General features: G+C 38.8%; 2 protein-coding genes across 5 annotated transcripts in view; one reads left to right on the top strand and one right to left on the bottom strand.

The window, feature by feature from the left end:
- Positions 1-5,174, top strand: part of SLC16A12 (solute carrier family 16 member 12) — a 92,416-nt gene extending 87,242 nt beyond the window's left edge. For all 3 annotated transcript variants that reach the window (XM_059900945.1, XM_059900946.1, XM_059900947.1), the window contains one exon: positions 2,457-5,174. In XM_059900945.1, the coding sequence (XP_059756928.1) occupies positions 2,457-2,719 (263 nt within the window). In that variant the 3' untranslated portion in view covers positions 2,720-5,174. The remainder of the gene's footprint in view (positions 1-2,456) is intronic.
- Positions 1-19,081, bottom strand: part of LOC132351105 (interferon-induced protein with tetratricopeptide repeats 5) — a 165,229-nt gene that overhangs the window by 138,205 nt on the left and 7,943 nt on the right. The window contains exon 2 of one of the 2 annotated variants that reach the window (XM_059900948.1): positions 15,011-19,074. The exons of the other annotated variant lie outside the window; for it this stretch is intronic. Within the exon in view, the coding sequence (XP_059756931.1) occupies positions 17,631-19,074 (1,444 nt within the window). The 3' untranslated portion in view covers positions 15,011-17,630. Of the gene's footprint in view, positions 1-15,010; positions 19,075-19,081 lie in introns of those variants that run through there. 2 annotated transcript variants of the gene reach the window in all.

The raw sequence follows: 19,081 nt of genomic DNA on the forward strand, positions 1-19,081 counted from the left end.
GATCTAGCAATTGATCTGGTAACTTAGGGGAGAAACAGGATTTCATCCTAATAGTTCAAGAGCCATCTGATAAAGGCCTGAACTAGGGCTGCTGCGGCAGAAATGAGAATGAGCTCTGGGACAAGGGGGAAATTTTGGGGGAAAAAATCAACTGAATTTAGCATGTGGGGATGAAGGAGGGAAAGAAGTCCAAGATAACTTAGGAGATAATGGCATGGCTGAAAGAAATAAGGAAGTTGGAGAGAGTAGCTTTGCCAGAAAAATACTAAAAATTTAATGTTTAGACATATTCAGATATCTGAAATACCCAATAAAATGCTCAATAGCGCTGTTTAAGGATGAAATCTGAGCATTTGAGGGAGGCCAGATTTGGATATACAGATTTGGGATTCAAGATAAAGCTTCTAGAATGTTTTGTAAACTGTAAAATGATATAAAAATTAAAAACATAATTAAATAAGTAATTCAACAAATATTCATTGCATGCATTAAATAATTCAACAAATATTTATTGCATGCATTAAACAAGTAATTCAACAAATCTTTATTGCCTGTGTACACCAGCACTGTGTTTGGCGCTGTCGGTTTAGCAGCAAACAGGTCAGAACCCATGCCTTCTTGCTGGGGTGTGTGGTCTAGACCAGTGTCTCTCAGAATGAGGTCTTGAGACCACCTGCATCAGAATCCCCTGGGGACCTTGTTAGAATGCAGACTCCTTGACCCTCCCTCTGTGATCTGGACCTTTGGGGGTGAGTTCCAGGAATCTACACTCTCAGCCAGTTTTCTTGTGATGCTCCTGTACACTAAAGATTGAGAATAATTGGTCCAGATTATTACCTGCCTAAATTAAAAACGAGAGTGAAGAAATTCTCTGAAGATAGGCAGAAGAGAAATGAGCCAAACATTTGCTTAGAAGGAAGGGAGGGAATTTTTTGAAGAAGGCAGGATTTCTGCTTTAGCTGCTATTATGAATAGACAGTTCGGGTTATTTCTAAACTCCAGCAATTGCTAAAGCATCAAACCAAGGGAAACTGACTGCTCGATAGCTGCTGATGAAAATTCCTCGTCAGTTTAAACTCCATGACAAAGCACTACATGTTTACTGCTTCATTTTTGGAAAATGCCCCCAAAGTGTTCCCACATCCTCCCTCCATAGCCACTTTTTTGTGTTTACCAACCTTTAGGGACAGTATAGCTCTGTTAAAAAGTCATAGGACATAAATTGGGATTCCTGGATCCTTTTTTCAAACCCTGGCCTTCATTTGGCAAATCAGACATTATACTCATTGCCAGGTACTAGAGGATTAGCGTGTGAGTTCCTATTTAATACTTCTCTTATTTAATTACTTTTAAGATAACTCTCTACTCAATCTCTTCCGTTTTCTGCTACAGAAATGTACAAGCAAATCACATGATAACTAAAATATTTGAGAGTAGTTTGGATTGCAGGAAACTTTTTTGGGGCTTCTAACAATTTTTGCATGCCATTTTTGACTACTGGTTTTGAAGTAGGTGAGAGGAGAAATCATACACTTCTCTGGTGGATTTTCTTGGCATGTAAGTAAAGTTTGGAGGAATTTTAAAAAACCTTTTTAGAATTTGAAAAAGAACAGATACATGTATATGTATAACTGAATCACTTTGCTGTACACATGAAATTAACACAACATTGTTAATCAACCATACTCCAATATAAAATAAAAATTTTAAAAACCTTTTTAATCACAAAATAATTTCCTGCCAAGGTCTAATTTTACCCCACTGAGTCTGATTATTGTGACCTATATTTTGCATATCATATACTATGGTTCTCCTCAAAATTTAGAGCCGGAATAGATATTGTCGTTAATTTGTTGCAATAAGAGATAAAGAAAAAAAGCTGTGATTACAGAATTCTGCTTTCTGAAGTTTGCATTTTAAACTGTAAGATGGTCCAACGATCTGATTTTCAAACTGGATGGGGTACGATGACTGGATCCAACAGAAAATTTGGATTCTGCTTTATCTAGAAGCATGTTCTATTACTCAGGATAGTCAGTATATGGCTGCTGGGAATACTACTACTAGCATTCTGTACAATTACATTCTCTTAACACCCTAGATTAAAGAAAGAATCCCATCATCAGTAATTTGAATGATGCTATTTTTATCTTTTCTACCGTATTTCATGGGATTAATAATAAGAATAACTAATATTTATTGTGTGAATACTAAGAGTGTGACACTTCCAAGCACTTTACATAATAACAACAATCCATTTTAGAAGTTTCCCTAGAAAATAGAATGCATTTTTCAGTTGCTGCACAATACTCTTAGGACGTCTGCTTTTTGTGTCAAAATTAGAGCAGCGGTGCTAGCAATCTATTGTTATTATCCTCACAAACTATTAGATTTGAGAGTGGGTAAATAATTGAATTTTCAACTCAACAGTATCATTTTGCTGTTGCTTGTTACAGGATGGCTTGTAGACACGACTGGCAGCTACACTGCAGCGTTTCTTCTCTGTGGATTCTCAATGATATTTAGTTCTGTGTTGCTTGGCTTTGCTAGACTTGTAAAGAAGATGAGAAAAACCCAGCTGCAGTTCCTTGCCAAAGAATCAGATCCCAAGCTGCAGCTATGGACCAATGGATCGGTGGCTTATTCTGTAGCAAGAGAATTAGATCAGAAAGATGGGGAGTCTGTGGCTATAGCAATGCTTGGTTCCAACCCCACATGATCAATGGCCTTGAGCCTGAATCTTCAGGGCTGAAAGAGGTGGGACCACTGTATTGTACATGTTTCTGAAGGATTTTATTTTGGCAGAAGTATTGCCTTCCAAGGAAATGTATCGTTTTATTAATATGTTGGTAGTGGAAAAATGTCATAACAAAGCAAGCTGGACTGGCTCAGAGTTTCCCCATTTGGGATTTGTACTCACAGTTGAACTCCCATCTTTTGGGCAATGAGCATCAGACCATGGAGAATGTTAGGACATAGCTGATATAATTCGCTGTAAATAGAGGTAATTTCAAGGCATGACCAAAGCAGATGACACTGGGCGCAGCTTTGTTTCAAATTCTCTGCCCCTCCATCTTCCCTCCTCAGTTAGAAGGTAAACAGAAACGTTGACATGTAGGTTTCTTTATGCTGTTTAGAGAAGGGGGTCCTGTATTAATCATTGCCTTTTGAAGAATCTAAAGTACTCTTCAACAACCTGTTTCAAATGCTAATGAGAAACTCCACTAGGAAGAAGGTTTGGCATCCTCACCTTCCACCACCACTGAAAGCTCTTTTCCTAAGACGAGGCACTTAACCTCCAACCAGACGCTCACCTCTGTTGCTATCACATATAATACTTACTCTAAATTGAGTAGAACACACCAAGACACATGGGCGATTTCTAAATCTTACCAGAAATGTTAACACTAATGCTTCCCTTTTTTTTTTTCCTTTAGAAATAAAGCATTTATTTAAACTGTAGACAATTCCTGTTAGGAACGGAAAAATGTTGGCAGCATTCCAACTGGGCAGGAATTGAATTCTTGAATCAGCAGGTCTCTGGTGAAAGTTTTCTTTTCAGATCAGATATTTAGGTTCGTTACCCAAAACAGGACTTGGGAGTTTTGCCTGAAAAATATTATTCTAGAGATACTCTGAAGCTGAGATTCCTTTCTCCCTGTGTTAATTTTTGTTCCAGTGTCCACTGCTATTCATCTCTTTATAGATAATCATTAGTGGACCTTTTCAGCTGAATGAGAAGACATCAGGGGTTAACCTCAGCATCCTAGCCCTCCCACAAATTGTTGCTTTGGTCAGGGGAGAGGGAGGACAAAGTTAAGAAGGCTAGTGGTGTGTTGTTTTTACAGTTTATAATCACATACCTTAACTCATTGGATTATAGTTTGCTCATTCCCAAGTACCCTACTTTCCTGTGGTGTGGGATAAAGTCTTCAGATTGAAGAGGGAGGGCATGGGGAGAGAAGAGAAAGGCCAGATCCCCCCCAGCCTGTCTCCGACCATTTTAAGTCCTCTGAATTATAATCCTGAATCCCAAATCATGTTGCACCTGTAACATAGGGGCAAGTTATACAATTGAAAGGGGATTTTAATTATTCAAAAATTAAAATCTGAACCTCAGGGAACTATTTTGACCCTGAAGGCCATTCAATCCACTGTCCCCCAACAGATCTCACAAATGCCTTGCCAGGGATGCTGAGAGAAAAAACACAGCCATGAGGAAGATCCAGGGTTGACTAAGCTCATTCAGCAAGAGTCTTTGCCTATAACTGGATTATAAATATATATATAAAATTATATATTAATACATTGCTTTCCGAATGAAATGCTGACTTGATTTGATGGCAGAAAACTAATATCTCATAGGTGTTTTCCAAAGAGAAAACAGGAATGTTTCCTGTTATCTTTATACTTAGTTTGAGAATTTAGTTGTGAAACCACTTCCTTTGTCATTTGCAGTTTAAAAACAATATTTGGAAAATATCTGTAAACAGTCAAAGTTAAAATGAAGTTTTATGTGTTTGGAATAGCACTTTACACTAAATGTCATTTCTTGAATCTTCAAGCCTAAAGATTTTTTGAAATATAAAGAGTTATAAATATTCTTATACATATTTTTTCCTAGTGATGATCACAGTAAAATTTTGTTTATCTGGTTCTGTGATGTAATTTCTCTGAAGTATTATAAGTATTCATGAAAAATGAGCATAGAGATCAGAGCTTTTTAAAATTTGTATAAAATATTTGTGATATTCTGCCTTTATACATGCATACATTTGTATTTTACTTTTCTTTTTGGAGTGGCATTTTTAGGAAACCAGTAAGGAAAATGTAGATCTTAGAGGTTACCATTGTCATCGACACAAAATTTTACTGTTACGTTCCATTTGTCTATACTGTTTATTTCAGAATGGAGCAATTCATGGGAATGATGTGTTTGTTTTGTAGAATCAAGAACAAAATTGTGGTGGGATGATTTTACATCTTAAATATTTCTTTATATCACTGCAAGTTCTACTTTGAAATTGACTGAGTAGAAAAGCAAACAAAATGTGTAACTTCTGTAGATACACTACCATTTGGCCTTTTGTTCAGATTGTGATTTCACTAATAGATTGGATATTTATGATAATATTTTCTTATTTCAAAAGCATAATAAAATGAGTTTATAGTCATGTTTGGAAAAACATTTTTCCCCTGCACAAAGGGTTTGGATTGTATTGTGAGTGGCTCTGTCTGGATTATGCCAAGATGTAACTGGCATATAAAGATGTGGTAAGTAATCAAATAATTTACAAAAAGCATAACCATTTATTGAGAACTTCCAATGTGTTAGCTACCGTGTTAAGTACTTCCTATGCATTGTCTTATTTAATCCCCATAATAGTCTATATTATCACCGTTTAATAGACATGGAAACTGAGGCATTAGATCCCACGGCTTCTGACTCTGTAGTCACTGCACTCTAGTGCCTGTAGTGAATTCCTGTAAAACTAGGAAGCTGTCTGATGCTGGAGTCTGCCTCCCTCCCTTTGTACCTGCTCAGATCATCTTCTCATGTGGGTTCAAGAAACCATTTGGAAATAAGCCCTTCCTTGGGGAGATGAAACCCTTTGGGTTATGCTTCAGTCTTCCAATCAGTATAGATGGGAAGATCCTGGATTGGAAATTTCCAAGAATCTTCCCAAGAGTCTGGTTCTATCAAGACCACTACTTCCAGGCTAAGTGGCTTAACTTGCTGTCTATTGATCCAGGCTCTTCTTTGGGAGCATTTGTCAAGGGCGGGGGTGGGAGGGGCGGAATGTGGAGAACGTTGGGCAGCACGCTTTGTCCCACCTTCCGCATTACCAAAGTCACGCTTTGGTGAGTTCTTTCTGAAGTGCCTATACCATTGCCCAGTGATGATTAAGATGGTAATATCTATTTGGCACTCACCTTCCTGGTCCTAATAGGTCTAATTTGGAAATTGTTTATTGAAATGAAATAGTGTGAATCCAAGGTAGATATCTGAGTTTTTCTTCTCACACTTCAAAGTTTGTCTTTTTTTTTTTTTTTTAACTCCGCTGAACAATACATTTTTATACATGTTGCCAGAGCAGCTACCAGTAAGAGATGACTGGGATTTTGTCCCATTAGCACAGAGCAATATTTGGTGGGAGGAGTGGGAAAAATATTAAATAATGATAAAAAGATTGATGTTTAAAACATTTTATTATGAAACTTTCCATATACAAAACCAGAAAGAAAAGTACAATGAACTTGATGTACCCATCCCCCAGCATTTATCTACCCCTTTCCCTACACCCCTGATGAAGCCAGTTGAAATATGTTGACAGAACATGTCTTCCATCAGTTGTCAAGGAATAACTAAACTTGGCAAGAACATGCTAGCGGAGGTTATGGGTGGTCAGTATCACCTATCAAAGAGCCACATCATTACCTACAAAGCTGATGGGGACCCCTTGCTTGCCGCGGTCTTCCTTTGGGTGTCTGAATTGCAGGCTAAAACTCTTTCTCCTTCTTTCCCAGCCCCGATGTGGTCTATCTACCTGAAGCTTAAGGAGGTGTCAAATAAGTGAAAAGTGCTTCTGAATTCTGGGAGAGAGTGATCACTATTACTTTCATTATTACTCTTAATTATTTAAGTGTCAGAGCCCTCTTTGAGGGTCCAGGACCTAGGATTGGTCTAAAATTAAATACAAAGCACTTTATTTTTGAGCAGTTAATGTATGTCCCACTTAAGATTTGCACTGGCATTAAAATTAGCATTTTAAAATGCAGCCCTTTTAAAGTTTTCCCATAAAACTGCTTCCATTGTGATGGCAAGTTAGGTCTTTTCCCACTGACACATGTAAAGATGGAAGAGTTAGTGGTCCCAGTCCTAGGAAAAGTGAAGACATATCTCAGTCCCTGTTTTTTCAACGGGGCCCTGAGCAGAGTCTGAGTATGTTTCCGTGGGGAAGAAGGTCTTCATGGGGGAAAGGGATGTGGGGCTACCTGAGGTTCCCGTGGACACTGAAGGCCTCTGGATCTCTAAGTGTGTCATTCCCTGCCCAAGCGGAGGTGGAAGAATTTGGACATCAGACTCTAGTTTCTAAAGTTCAAACAGAAAGGGGAAAGCCTTTTTTAGAATCGCTGAAGTTACACACTGGAATATGGCCCATGATGTCCTGCAGGGTGTGCTCTTGCCTAACTTCCAAACCTCCTATTGGGCTACATTCTTCCCACTCACCACACTGCAGTGCCCTGTTCTATCTGTTTCCCAGGTCATTTTGCATATATGGATCCCTCGGGATACTCACTTCTCATCTTTTGGGCCACAGTTTAAATGTCACTTCCCTAGAGAGTCTGTCCTTAACCATTGCCTCCTTCTAAATCACCTATCCCACCATCACCACCCACATGACTCGTTCTCATAGCACCCTGCTCTTTCCCATCAAAGAATGTATTTTGATTACAATTGCATGTTCATTTGTGTGTTTATTTTTAAATGTCACCTCCTCCACAAAACCACAGCTTTCTGAGGATAGGGATCGTACTGACTGACTTACCACTGAGTCCAGTGCCTAATCCACAGTCACTCAATAAATACTTGGTGAATGAATGAATGAGTGAAAACAATAAGTGAGCAAATGAGAAAAAGAACGAAGGAAGTAACTGCTAAAGAGAATTATAATGCAGCAAGGGTAGGGCTGACTGAAGGTCAGGTTTGCTTGAAGTCGCTCTTGCACCCGGAATGCATAGGAAATGTTAGCTGTTCCCAATTCAGTGGGCCTAAATAGGACACCTGGTAAGAAGTGTCACGTAAATAGCAGGCGCTCCAGAGCACTGAGTATCATGGGGCAGGTTTGGAAAAGGGAATAAAGGTGGCAAAGAGAAGAGTTGGTAGAAATATATTAATTAAAACTCTAGGGCTTCCCTGGTGGCGCAGTGGTTGAGAGTCTGCCTGCCAATGCAGGGGACGCGGGTTCGGGCCCTGGTCTGGGAAGATCCCACATGCCGCGGAACAACTGGGCCCGTGAGCCACAATTGCTGAGCCTGCGCGTCTGGAGCCTGTGCTCCGCAACAAGAGAGGCCGCGATAGTGAGAGGCCCGCGCACCGCGATGAAGAGAGGCCCCCACTTGCCGCAACTAGAGCCCTCGCACAGAAACGAAGACCCAACACAGCCAAAAATAAATAAATAAATAAATAAAATTAAAAAAAAAAAAACAAAAAAAAAACCTCTAGATTGAGGCCTGAATGTAAAAATGATACAACTGTGTTGAACCCAGACAGACGTAATTAAATAGCTCTGTTGTGCTCAAATGGAGCGGGAGGCCTGGGCAGGAAGCATTGCCCATGCAAGGGAGCCCTGGAATATTGGGAAAAGGTGGACACAGGAGCCTTATCGTGAAAAGATGGGGTTTCAGTTACAGGGACCACACAAGCTGCTTTTACTTTACGTGAAAACCCTGCTCCAGGGTTTGGCCAGGAGCAGTAGCCCCTGGCTGGAGTCTTGCCCGGGCCTATGGCTGGCCTCTAACTCACAGGGCATGACTGAAAATCAGACGGCGTACGGGCAAACTTGTTTTAAGAGTTGGTGAGAGGAGTTCATCAACCACAACTAGTTATTAAGCACTTCCCTGGAATCTGGCACCATGTTATATATGGTGGGGAATTTAAAATACACCTACCACCGCTTCCGTGATCTCAGGTGTACTTCCTAATTGGTAAATTGAAGCTAGCTCAGGTGAGAACAATCCCAAGAGGTTCTTAAATGCTGACTGCTGACTGAGGCTAAGGGTGTTGCGTACTCTGGGCGTTAGGAGAGGAAGAATTCGTGATGGGCCAGAGAAATCTGAGATGATTCCGAGGAACTCAGGTATGGAATTGAGGGGTTGGAAACAGCCTCTACTCTTCAGGGGAAGAAGCTGGGGAGTAAGGGAAAAGGATGTGGGGAAGCCGCTTTATGTGGCTACCTGAAGTTCTAGTAGATTCCTAAGGCCAATGCAAAATCAAACACAAGCTGACACTAATAAATGTTCTGGTGAGGGGATCCACAAAGGTGTCTGGGACTTTTGGGACTGCTGGGATTTGGGGCTGCATTTGGCTTCTCTAAATTAAAAACAGGGATTTTTCAGGGCCTGGGGTTATACTTTAATAATTACCTCTCAACTCTAAAAAGGAATCATTTGTAAGTTTTTTCTTCTTAAATAGTCCAGAGATTCAAGAAAGTTTTTTGTTTTGGTTTGTTTTGTTTTGTTTTGTTTTTCAAATAGCTACATGTTATGCAGCACTGCCATCTGCTGGAATTAGTGAGACCACTTCCCAAAAGCTGGTGATGCCTCCAATTACAGTTTAATTGGACAAGGCCAGCCTTAGAACAAAGTTTGTTGTTTCCTTCTCTTCCCTCCCCTAGTCCCTACTCACTACCCATCCCACATTTATCCTCTTCCTCTTGCAAGTACAAATATAGGGATAAAGATGCTGTGTTGTATTTTTCAGTATATATTTTGATTGCCTAGTTCACTTCTCTATGTAGAATATCAAAGTTAATATGAGTGATGATTTTAATTGACTTAACTAGGGCTAACCATGGGTAAAATTTAATGTGAAAAAAAATATTTTGAGCCCTCTGTGGCCTTCTTTGGGAATTCAGATTGCCATCCTGGGTCCCATTCTTTGTCCCGTACTATTGTGTTAATTGATTTGATATGAGTTGATAAAGGATTAAGTTAAAGTGTAAGATGAAATCTCAAACACACACCAGAAGTCAAATTTTGAGAAATGTTGAAACCAAATGATATAGGGGAGTGTATTCTGTATAATTTGGAAACATAAAATGTCATGCTTGTTATACTGTATACCAATTATGACAGATTTAGTGATTGAATTTACTTCTAAATGTGTGGTTCCCATGAAATTGTGAAGGGATGCTATTTGTTTATAGCAACAATTGCCTTCAAAGAGAGTGTATCATGTTAAAGTGAAAGACTCTTTTGTTGAACTAAGCAGCTTAATGAACTTGGTTATGCATCAGTGGGTCTGTGGCTGTATATGAGGATAAGAGAAAACTGAATTACTCTGTTTCAGGAAAACAGTGGAATTGGTTTTTTTTCAGGGGAAGAGTAGAGATAGGGAAGGAGATAAGGCCCGGAATCATGGCAAGAGGCAGGACTATCAAGAAATGGTTAAGGGTGTTTCCTTCTTTCTTTCTCTTTTCCCCTCAATCCATCTCTCTCTTTTCTTTCTTTCCTTCTTTCTTTCTCCCCATCTCCTCTCCCTCCTTCCTTCTATGCTTTCTCCTGCTCTCTTCCTTAAAAAAGTGATTATATAATATTAAATTATTAAGTTGTGGATTCCTCTCTCCTAAACTTTATCAATAAAGGTTTTTTATATACAAATGGCCTGTAAATGGCTTTCATTTTTGGTGTTTGTTTGGTTTTTATGTTTGTTGTTTGTTTTGGTGAGATTGAGGTGTAAGGTTACTGGAGTTAAGGTGGTATGGAAAAGGGAAAGCATGTGAAGAGGTGAAGTGCCTCTTAAACTAAATTAGTATTCAGTGGAATTAGGGGCTCAGAGCTACTTTCCAAAGTCCATGGCTTGGAGGATCAAGGCAAACTCAGGGGATATTAAGGGGCAGGTGATCCCAGCCTACTTCTTGTCGTTACATGAGTTATAGCACCCTCCTTCCTTGCCTACTTGTGTTGTTCTCCACACTGGGTAAAGTTCTGATTCTGGTTGGTATGTGCATGGGAGATGTATCCTTCTTCCCAAGGGCAAAGGACAGGATATTCTGGCTTCTAATTGTTTACTGGTTTTCCAGCCTTCCAAAGTAGGTTTGCTTCCTTTTTCGAGGAATTTATTCCAAATCTCTGATTTCTAACATCCAACTCTTAAGCCCCTCCCTTAGACTGAGTCCCTTGATTTCTCAGGCCATTCTCTACAGGGGTTTCAGAGCAGCTTTTAATCCCTTTCACAATTCCTTCCAGGGAGTTCTGGGACTCTATGTGAAAGTGTTGGGTGACCTATGATTGTAGAATGTCTGTGCTTTGTGTGATTCTCTGTAGCATTCTCCTACAGTTTCTGTAAAGATTGGTCCTATCTTCCTATATCCTTCATTCCAAATTTTAAAACTATTTAGAAAATATTTATTAGTGGTTAAATGCTAGATTCTAGAACCAGATACCCAGGGTTTGAATCTTTTTCTACCTCTTATTAGCTACGTGACCTTGGGCTTACTTAATCTCTCTCAATTTCAGTGTACTCATATGCAAAAGGAAATAACAAAAATGCTTATCTATAGAGATTTTGTGAGGATTTTATAAGTTTAATACATGTAATGCACTTAAAACAGCACCTAGTACATATTATATTCTATGTAGCTATGAGTTAGCTATGGCTATTCACGTGACACTATAGTCTATATATGTGGCTGAACTAGCATTCCCTCCTTCCTAGGGCTTTGCTCCAATCTGGTGGTGAGTTAGGGACATGGTTGGAGGAAGTTGACCTATAGGCTCACTTTTGAACTCTTGGGTATTCATCTCTTCCTTTCTTCCTCACCCCATTCTACCCTTTGATATTGGAATGGAAGAAGTTTCAACAGGAATGGCTTTTCCTGAAGGATAGGAAAGGCCAGTGTGTTCAGTGTCTTTGGTGTTCAATCTAAGTGACATCAATCCATGCTTGTCCTTCAGAGTTTATCCGTGAGGCATCTGTGTGCTCCCATGAGATTTGGCTTTCCCAAAGCTTACACATCTCACCTTCATTATTTTGTTGTTTTCTCTTCCTAGAGCCCATCATGAAAGGAGATATTGAGAATTCTAGTTCATCACTTATAGAGGACCCCTAGGTTCCGAGCAGATAGGAGAATATATACATGGCATTTCTGTGCATGTTTCTAGTAATTAGATCTGTTTTTTAATTCACTTAAAGTGAAGTACAACAAAACGCTTAATGAACAAATTTATCTTAGTAAATAAGACACTGCCAGAGAAGGTGGGAGTTTTGTTTGGGGTGGGATAGGTATGCGTGGCTTGATACAGGAAAAGAGGAAGCTAAGGCAGAAAAGAAACCACATCTCAGTGATCCAGAGAACTTTGGCTAAGAAGAGAATTGCAGAGGAATGGAAGGCTGTGGTCCTGGGAGAGAAGTGGGAGAGAGGAGTGGAAAGGTAAGATCCTCCCCAAACCTCTGATTCTACATTATTCTTGCTTATTCCTTCTTTTATTTCCCCTAACCTTTTTATTCAGAGAGCTTCCACATAACAGGGTAAAAGTTGTATCTAAACTTGGGCTGTTGTTAACTTTAACCTAACATATATAGTTTCCCTTAGGATTTCTACTTACAAATGGAATGCATAGGATGTAGAACAGACAAGGCCATCCCCCCAAAGTTATTATAGTTGTTTCCTTACCTAGATGATCCTCAGTATCACTTTGGGTGCTTTACAAATATATAGGTCCCACCCCTGGAGGTTCTGGTTTAGTAGGTCTTTCGTGGGACCTGGGAATTTGATTTTTAAAAAACTTCACCAGTGGTTCTGATTCAGGGTTAGGTTTATGAACCACTGATACAATGGAGAGAGAGTGGACTGTAAATGAGGTCAGATCTGTTTTAAATCCTAGTCCTACCATTTAGTAACTAAGTAGCTTGTGTGATTCTGATAATGTTACTTAACTAACTTCTGAGCGTTGCTCTATTTATTTGCAGTGTTGAAATAGTTAAATAAGGTATAATATTAAAGTACCTTATAATTAATGCAAAGCAGATATTTTTATATGGGCCTTTACCATTACAGAGATATATATACATATACACACACACAGATATAGCTGTACATATATATGTACAAGCTGACCACATGGGTAATCTGGTTGTCCTTTGATGTCTAGGTCATCCCATACTCACTTTTATCATCTACCTTTGTCACTTTGAATTTGGACAAGTCCAGTTCAAGGCCTGTAGACCTCACAGCAGCTGTGAATAAGCTGGTGATGGCTTCTTCAGGGTCTGCTCAGCTTTGTTGGATATAAGTCATTATTTCAGTCAACACAGCCATCTTTGGTACTTCAGATACATTCCCAGCCATAATTCTACCTATTTTTTAAAATTTATTTATTTATTTATTTATAGCTGCGTTGGGTCTTCGTTGCTGTGTGCAGGCTTTCTCTAGTTGCGGTGAGCGGGGGCTACTCTTCGTTGCGGTGCGTGGACTTCTCATTGCGGTGGCTTCTCTTGTTGCGGAGCACGGGCTCTAAGCACATGGGCTTCAGTAGTTGTGGCATGCAGGCTTCAGTAGTTTTGGCTCGTGGGCTCTAGAGCGCAGGCTCAGTAGTTGTGGCGCACGGGCTTAGTTGCTTCACGGCATGTAGGATCTTCCTGGACCAGGGCTCAAACCCGTGTCCCCTGCATTGGCAGGTGGGTTCTTAACCACTGCACCACCAGGGAAGCCCATAATTCTACCTATTTTTTGAAGTTGTCTGAATTACAGTTGGTAGCAGTTGCTACAATGTGAGTATAACTTCTTCCCTTGCTCCACCTTCCATACACCACTCCCCCTACCCATGATGCTGAGAACAGATCTGTAGGAATAAAGAGGAATAAGAGAACCAGACTGAAATCTCAACAGAAGAAGTTTACTGGGGGCTTCAGTAATGACTAGAGCTAGAATGACTACCTCCTTTTTGAAATACTTCACTTGCTATAGAGACGTGTATGGAATGGGGAAGAAGACACAATTGGAATCTACATGACTTTGGTATTTTTGACTGCCAGTATCCAATCCCGATTTTCTCTATAATTCCATCCCTGTACCTTGCAGTCCATGCTTCTAAGGAAGTCAACTTTCTCCTCATTACTGTCTTTCTGTGCCAGCTATGTCTCAGGCCTAACTAATAAACATGGTCTCTTCCTCTCTGGCCATGATGACTTATTTGAAAATGGTTCCATAACCTAAGACGGTCCTATCACACTGCAAACCTGGACTTCTCAGATGGTTCGGGGAGGAGATGCACTCTTTTCCACTGCATAGAGACAAGAGTGCGTGTGGCAGCCATCTTAGGATCACAAAGGTAGTTTTCTCAGAATGGAGCCAAATTTGATAAATCAGTGCTGAGAAGTAGAGAGAGTGATTGTGTCTTGGTCACAGTACTTTGAAAAGATTAAGCCTTGTTTGAAAACACGATTTACTTTTGTTTCTTACTGGTTTAAAGACAGCTTATGCCAGGTTTTCTATTTTCTGTCATTTGCAATGGATAGCATCTTATATACAAATATTTATATAATTTCTTTAAGAGATATGAGTCATCTGAATTGAAGTGGTGAATGCTACCAAGTAACATAAAACACTTTCAAAAGCCAAATGGTCAGGTACAGGATATGAAAGCCATGCCTTAAAATGGCATGTGTAGAAAAACCTACACATAAGTAGATAGGAAGTGGTTATTATTATTTTGGCTACATTAATATACATATAGTTCATAGAAAAGATAAGGGATCATTCTACCAGAGTCCTAAAACCTCACTTTAGGTATGAAGTTAAACCCTGTGCACAAACCATTGCCAAAGGATAAAGACAATTTGGAGAAAATTCAAAATAACCATGATGGGGAGGAGACTTCAATATGTCTTATGGGGGTGGGTGAAAGGAAATGGAATGTTTAACTTAAGTTTCAGGGGACATAGGGCAATTGTCTTCAATTACTTTAAGATATGTGTAGTAGACATTTGGTATTTGGCTACTCAGTGTCACTTGACTTCACGTAACAGCCATATGTATTTGGTGATTCATTTGTTCCTTCAAATTTATCTGAAATTAGTGCTGCCCCTGGACTATTAAATTACATCAGTCATTATATTTTCATTTTTGCTTAGGTCAGTTTAGCTGAGTTTTTTGATTTGCAATTAAGAGATTTAACTAATACAAAATGTCACCTCTAAAAAGCATTAGATCATTGAAGTTCCTAAGGATAGACCAAAATGTATAAACTACACGCTAGAAGTCTTCAGTTAAATGGCAGAAACAAATTTTATTTTTTAAATAAATTTATTTATTTTTGGCTGCATTGGGTCCTCATCACTGTGCACGGGCTTTCTCTGGTTGTGGTGAGCGGGGGCTACTCTTCGTTGTGGTACGCGGGCTTCTCATTGTGGTGGCATCTCTTGTTGTGGAGCACGGGCTCTAGGCGTGCGGGCTTCAGTAGTTGTGGCTCGCGGGCTCTAGAGTACAGGCTCAATAGTCATGGCGCACGGGATTAGTTGCTCTGCGGCATGTGGGATCTTCCTGGACCAAGGATCTAACCTGTGTCCCCTGCATTGGCAGGCGGATTCTTAACCACTGCACCACCAGGGAAGTCCCAAATTTCTAAGAATAAGGACTATCTGAAGACAAAATTATCATTTAGGAAGACAATTCAACCTTCAAATTTTGATGGTTAATTAATAAAGGTGAATTTTGAGGTCTTTTTTAAACCGAAGAGTCTATGAAAGTATCTCTAAATAGTTATAAAGTTTAGGAAGGCAAGCACAATACTGACAAAATTTAAAGGTATTATAAATATTAATTTTAGTTCAACTTATACAGTTGTATTATTCATATGCTGATTTTATACTTTCTTAGTATGTTATGCTTCTTATATATTTCAATATTTTAATATCTAGTGGATTTTAAAATCACTTAATAGACCTTAAAGTCTAATGTTTAAATAGAGAGGCTTGTATAGTTGTATCTTTGTTTTGATATCACAACTGTAATTTTATTGCGTATGAAATCTCTACTTGGGAACATAACCTTAATCGTAACATTATTCCCAATGGCAGAAAATGACTTGCTGCAAAATAAGCTATTTGCTGCAAAACAGGACAAATGCTTCTACTGATAGGTTAGGACTTCAGTCCTGAATTACTGAAATACTTAAAGATCATTCCCTTGCCTGTCCTTAATTCTTGAATAAACAAGTGAAATCAGCGAAATAAATAAAACCAGCAGGGAGATAAGTAAAACAAACATTAAAAAAAATTTAATAAAATTTAATTCATGAGATACACTGCAGTATTTATGTATGTTTGAATATGCTGAGAAAAAAATATCTGGAGGGATACCTATCAAGTTATTAACAGTTTACCTTGGGCATGTGGAATTGGGGTAGGGTGAAGGAAGTGCTCTTTTAAATTCATATACTTCTGTATTGTTTGAAATTTTACAATGAGAATTCATTACTTCTATAATAATCAAAACTATAATAGAAATTTAAAAAATAAAAATAGTAACAAAAAGTAAAAAACACACACAGTAGTTTTAGGAGGTACGGAGAATATATACAGTATATATTACAGTAGTTTTAAGAGCTACATTGAAGGAAGGTACGGAGAATTAAATCGTATGGCATATTTTTCCACTAACACTGTGGTGGTAAATATAATTGTGTAGTCTATAATCAAGGAAACAACATTAAAGAAGCCACTTTTAGCAACATCCCGATTTAAAAAGTCCTCTGGGATAAAAGCCCTTAAGCAGTGACCCTTCAAAGTGGATATTAAAACTGAAAATAGGGCTTAACTATTCCTAGAGGATCTACAGGAAAACATGTCAATCTGAAAACTTCAGACAAAAGGAAAAGCTTCATAGAAGTAACTTTGGAATACTAAAACAGTTAACCAAAGACCAGAAATTGTGTAGGTGAGAATTCCAACCAGTCCAGACCCAAAACTAAATCACTGAAATCTTGGTAATCTAGGGATGTAGGTTGGGGGCATCTACTTTACCCATTTGTTTATCATTTCTCCCAATTTCTCAATTGGTCCGCTTTTTATCTCAATGATTTTAACCTAAAAATACTGCAATTTTAATTGGAAGGAATAAAATTAATTCCATCTAGATTAACTTTAGGTTTATTCTTCTAGTTAAAAGAACTAGAAAAATTTGAAACTAATGATTTTCCATTATTCATTTTTTTCCTCATCACTATTTCCAGCTACTTAATGAATATTTTGGGAGGTAATACTTTGGATTTCTCATGGGTCCCTGAAGTTCTGTATATGGGGAAATCTTTTTTTCTTATGTTCTAGTGTTTTCTCCTTTTACTGAAGTCATCAGGGATGACAAACTTCTATTATAAACTTTTTTCTTCCAACAAAGAGGATTCTTTAGGTAACTATCATGTTGATGGTTAAATATCCTCAAAGTCAGAACATCTGTAACCTGAAGTTTCCATCTTTTGCAAGCTACATAGTTAAGTGCTTAAACTAATATAATTTTGTACTCCTAAAAGACTGTTCCTGACTTAGGTGTCAAAGGCTTGTGTAGGATTATACTCGCAGCATAAGGAAGTAATATGGAAAACTCCACAAAATCTAATCAGAAAATTATTATAAATAGCAGAGATAAAGAATATAAAGTCAGAATGACCATACTTCTTAAAGTTACAACAGCCGGAATTTTGCTGTTTCTCAATGGATTATTGTATTTTAATTAAAAAAAAAAGATTCATCATAACGTATATAAAGTATTTAGCATGATGCCAGGTACAAAATAACAATTCAATAAAAATTAGCTCTATAATGAACAATGGATTAAAGCAATAAACAAAAATATAAGAAACCAAAATGGAGGAAAAAAAGCTTAGAACTAATTTCCTGGAGTATGTATTTAAATGGAAAGTCGAAGCTCACAGAGAGCAGTAAGAAATTCTGCATTTTCTGGATCTATCTTTTGGGCCCTTTCATAGTACTCAGCAGCTTGCCTCTTTTCTCCCTCCAGCTTGTAAACAAACCCTAGGGCACTTAAACTCTGCACATCTGAAGCATTGTGACCAAGTCTCTTGGTAGCCAACTTCTTTAAAGCACTTGTCAGTTTAGTACGCAGAGATGACCTGTCTTTGACCTTTAAGGCTTCTAAATAATGGTGGATGGCAGTATTTTCTGATTTACAGTGAAATTCCTGAAAGCGGCCATAGTGGTAGTGGATCTGATGTTTGTGATCATCAGTTATGTTCTCCAGACGAAGAGCTTTCTGGAAAATGTCTTCAGCATTGCTATACTGGCCTCCCTCAGCATACATGTTGGCCAGGTCCGTGTAGGCAAATGCAAACATAGAATCTCGCTCCACAGCTTCTCTGAAATGAAATATAGCTGATGTAATCAGCTCATCAACTTTCAGTTTATCCTTTCCTTTAGGTCTGTTGCGAGTGGCCTTCTTGATTTGGATCATTTGTGCCCTATAGCAAAGTCCCATTTGGTGATGCAGGAAAGAAGAGGTCGGTGTCGCCTCTAAGGCCTTTTTCAAAAGTTCAAGAGCTTTGTCCCAGGAATTTTTTCTCCTATAGAATTTGGCTGCATAACGAAGAACGTAAGGTTGGGATGATATTTGGTCCAGGATTTCTTCAATATACTTTTCCCCTTCAGCTTCCGCATGTACATCTTGAAGCTTCAGCGCCAGAAAAACCTTAATATAGGAATTATCTGGGTTCAGGGTAACAGCTTTCCGCAGGGGGCCCAGAGAAAAGCTCTTTATAGGCCCTTCTCTGTCAGAATCATCCAGCCGATACACTGTGATGGCATAGCCGATGTTAAATTCCGGATTGTCTGGTTCTGCTTCCAGAGCCTTCTCAAAAGCTGCTTTAGCCTTTTGGTAATACTTTCCTCCAAATTTCAAGAGTGCCCACCCTTTCTCACAGTCGATCTCTGGACGCTCCAACTTGTAGTCAGAAGGACTGGACAATTTCTTGCAGACGTTCCCTACCTTGTCTATATACTTCTGAGCTTCTTTAAGCTCGTCCATGTGATAATAAACCCAGGCGTAGTTTCCCCAAGTGACCAGACTTCGTACTTCTTCTTTGTCCGAGTGTTCTCGCTGTATTATTTCTTCTGCTTGTTTCAAGCACTCTAGAGCATCTTTATTTTGGCCCTTTAGGTGTTTCACATAGGCCAACAGGTTATAAAGAGTGAGTCTGGATTTTGTGGTAAGAAATTCAAGCTGTTGCCCAATGGTATCTTCTACATCAAACAGATCAATGTCTTCCTTAAGTAAATTCCATGTGAAGTGACATTCTAACTCCAACAGAATGGCCTTCAATGAGTCCTTAGGAATTTCACTGTCAA

Source organism: Balaenoptera ricei, chromosome 16 (genome assembly GCF_028023285.1).
Source record: "Balaenoptera ricei isolate mBalRic1 chromosome 16, mBalRic1.hap2, whole genome shotgun sequence".
Lineage (NCBI taxonomy): Eukaryota > Metazoa > Chordata > Mammalia > Artiodactyla > Balaenopteridae > Balaenoptera > Balaenoptera ricei.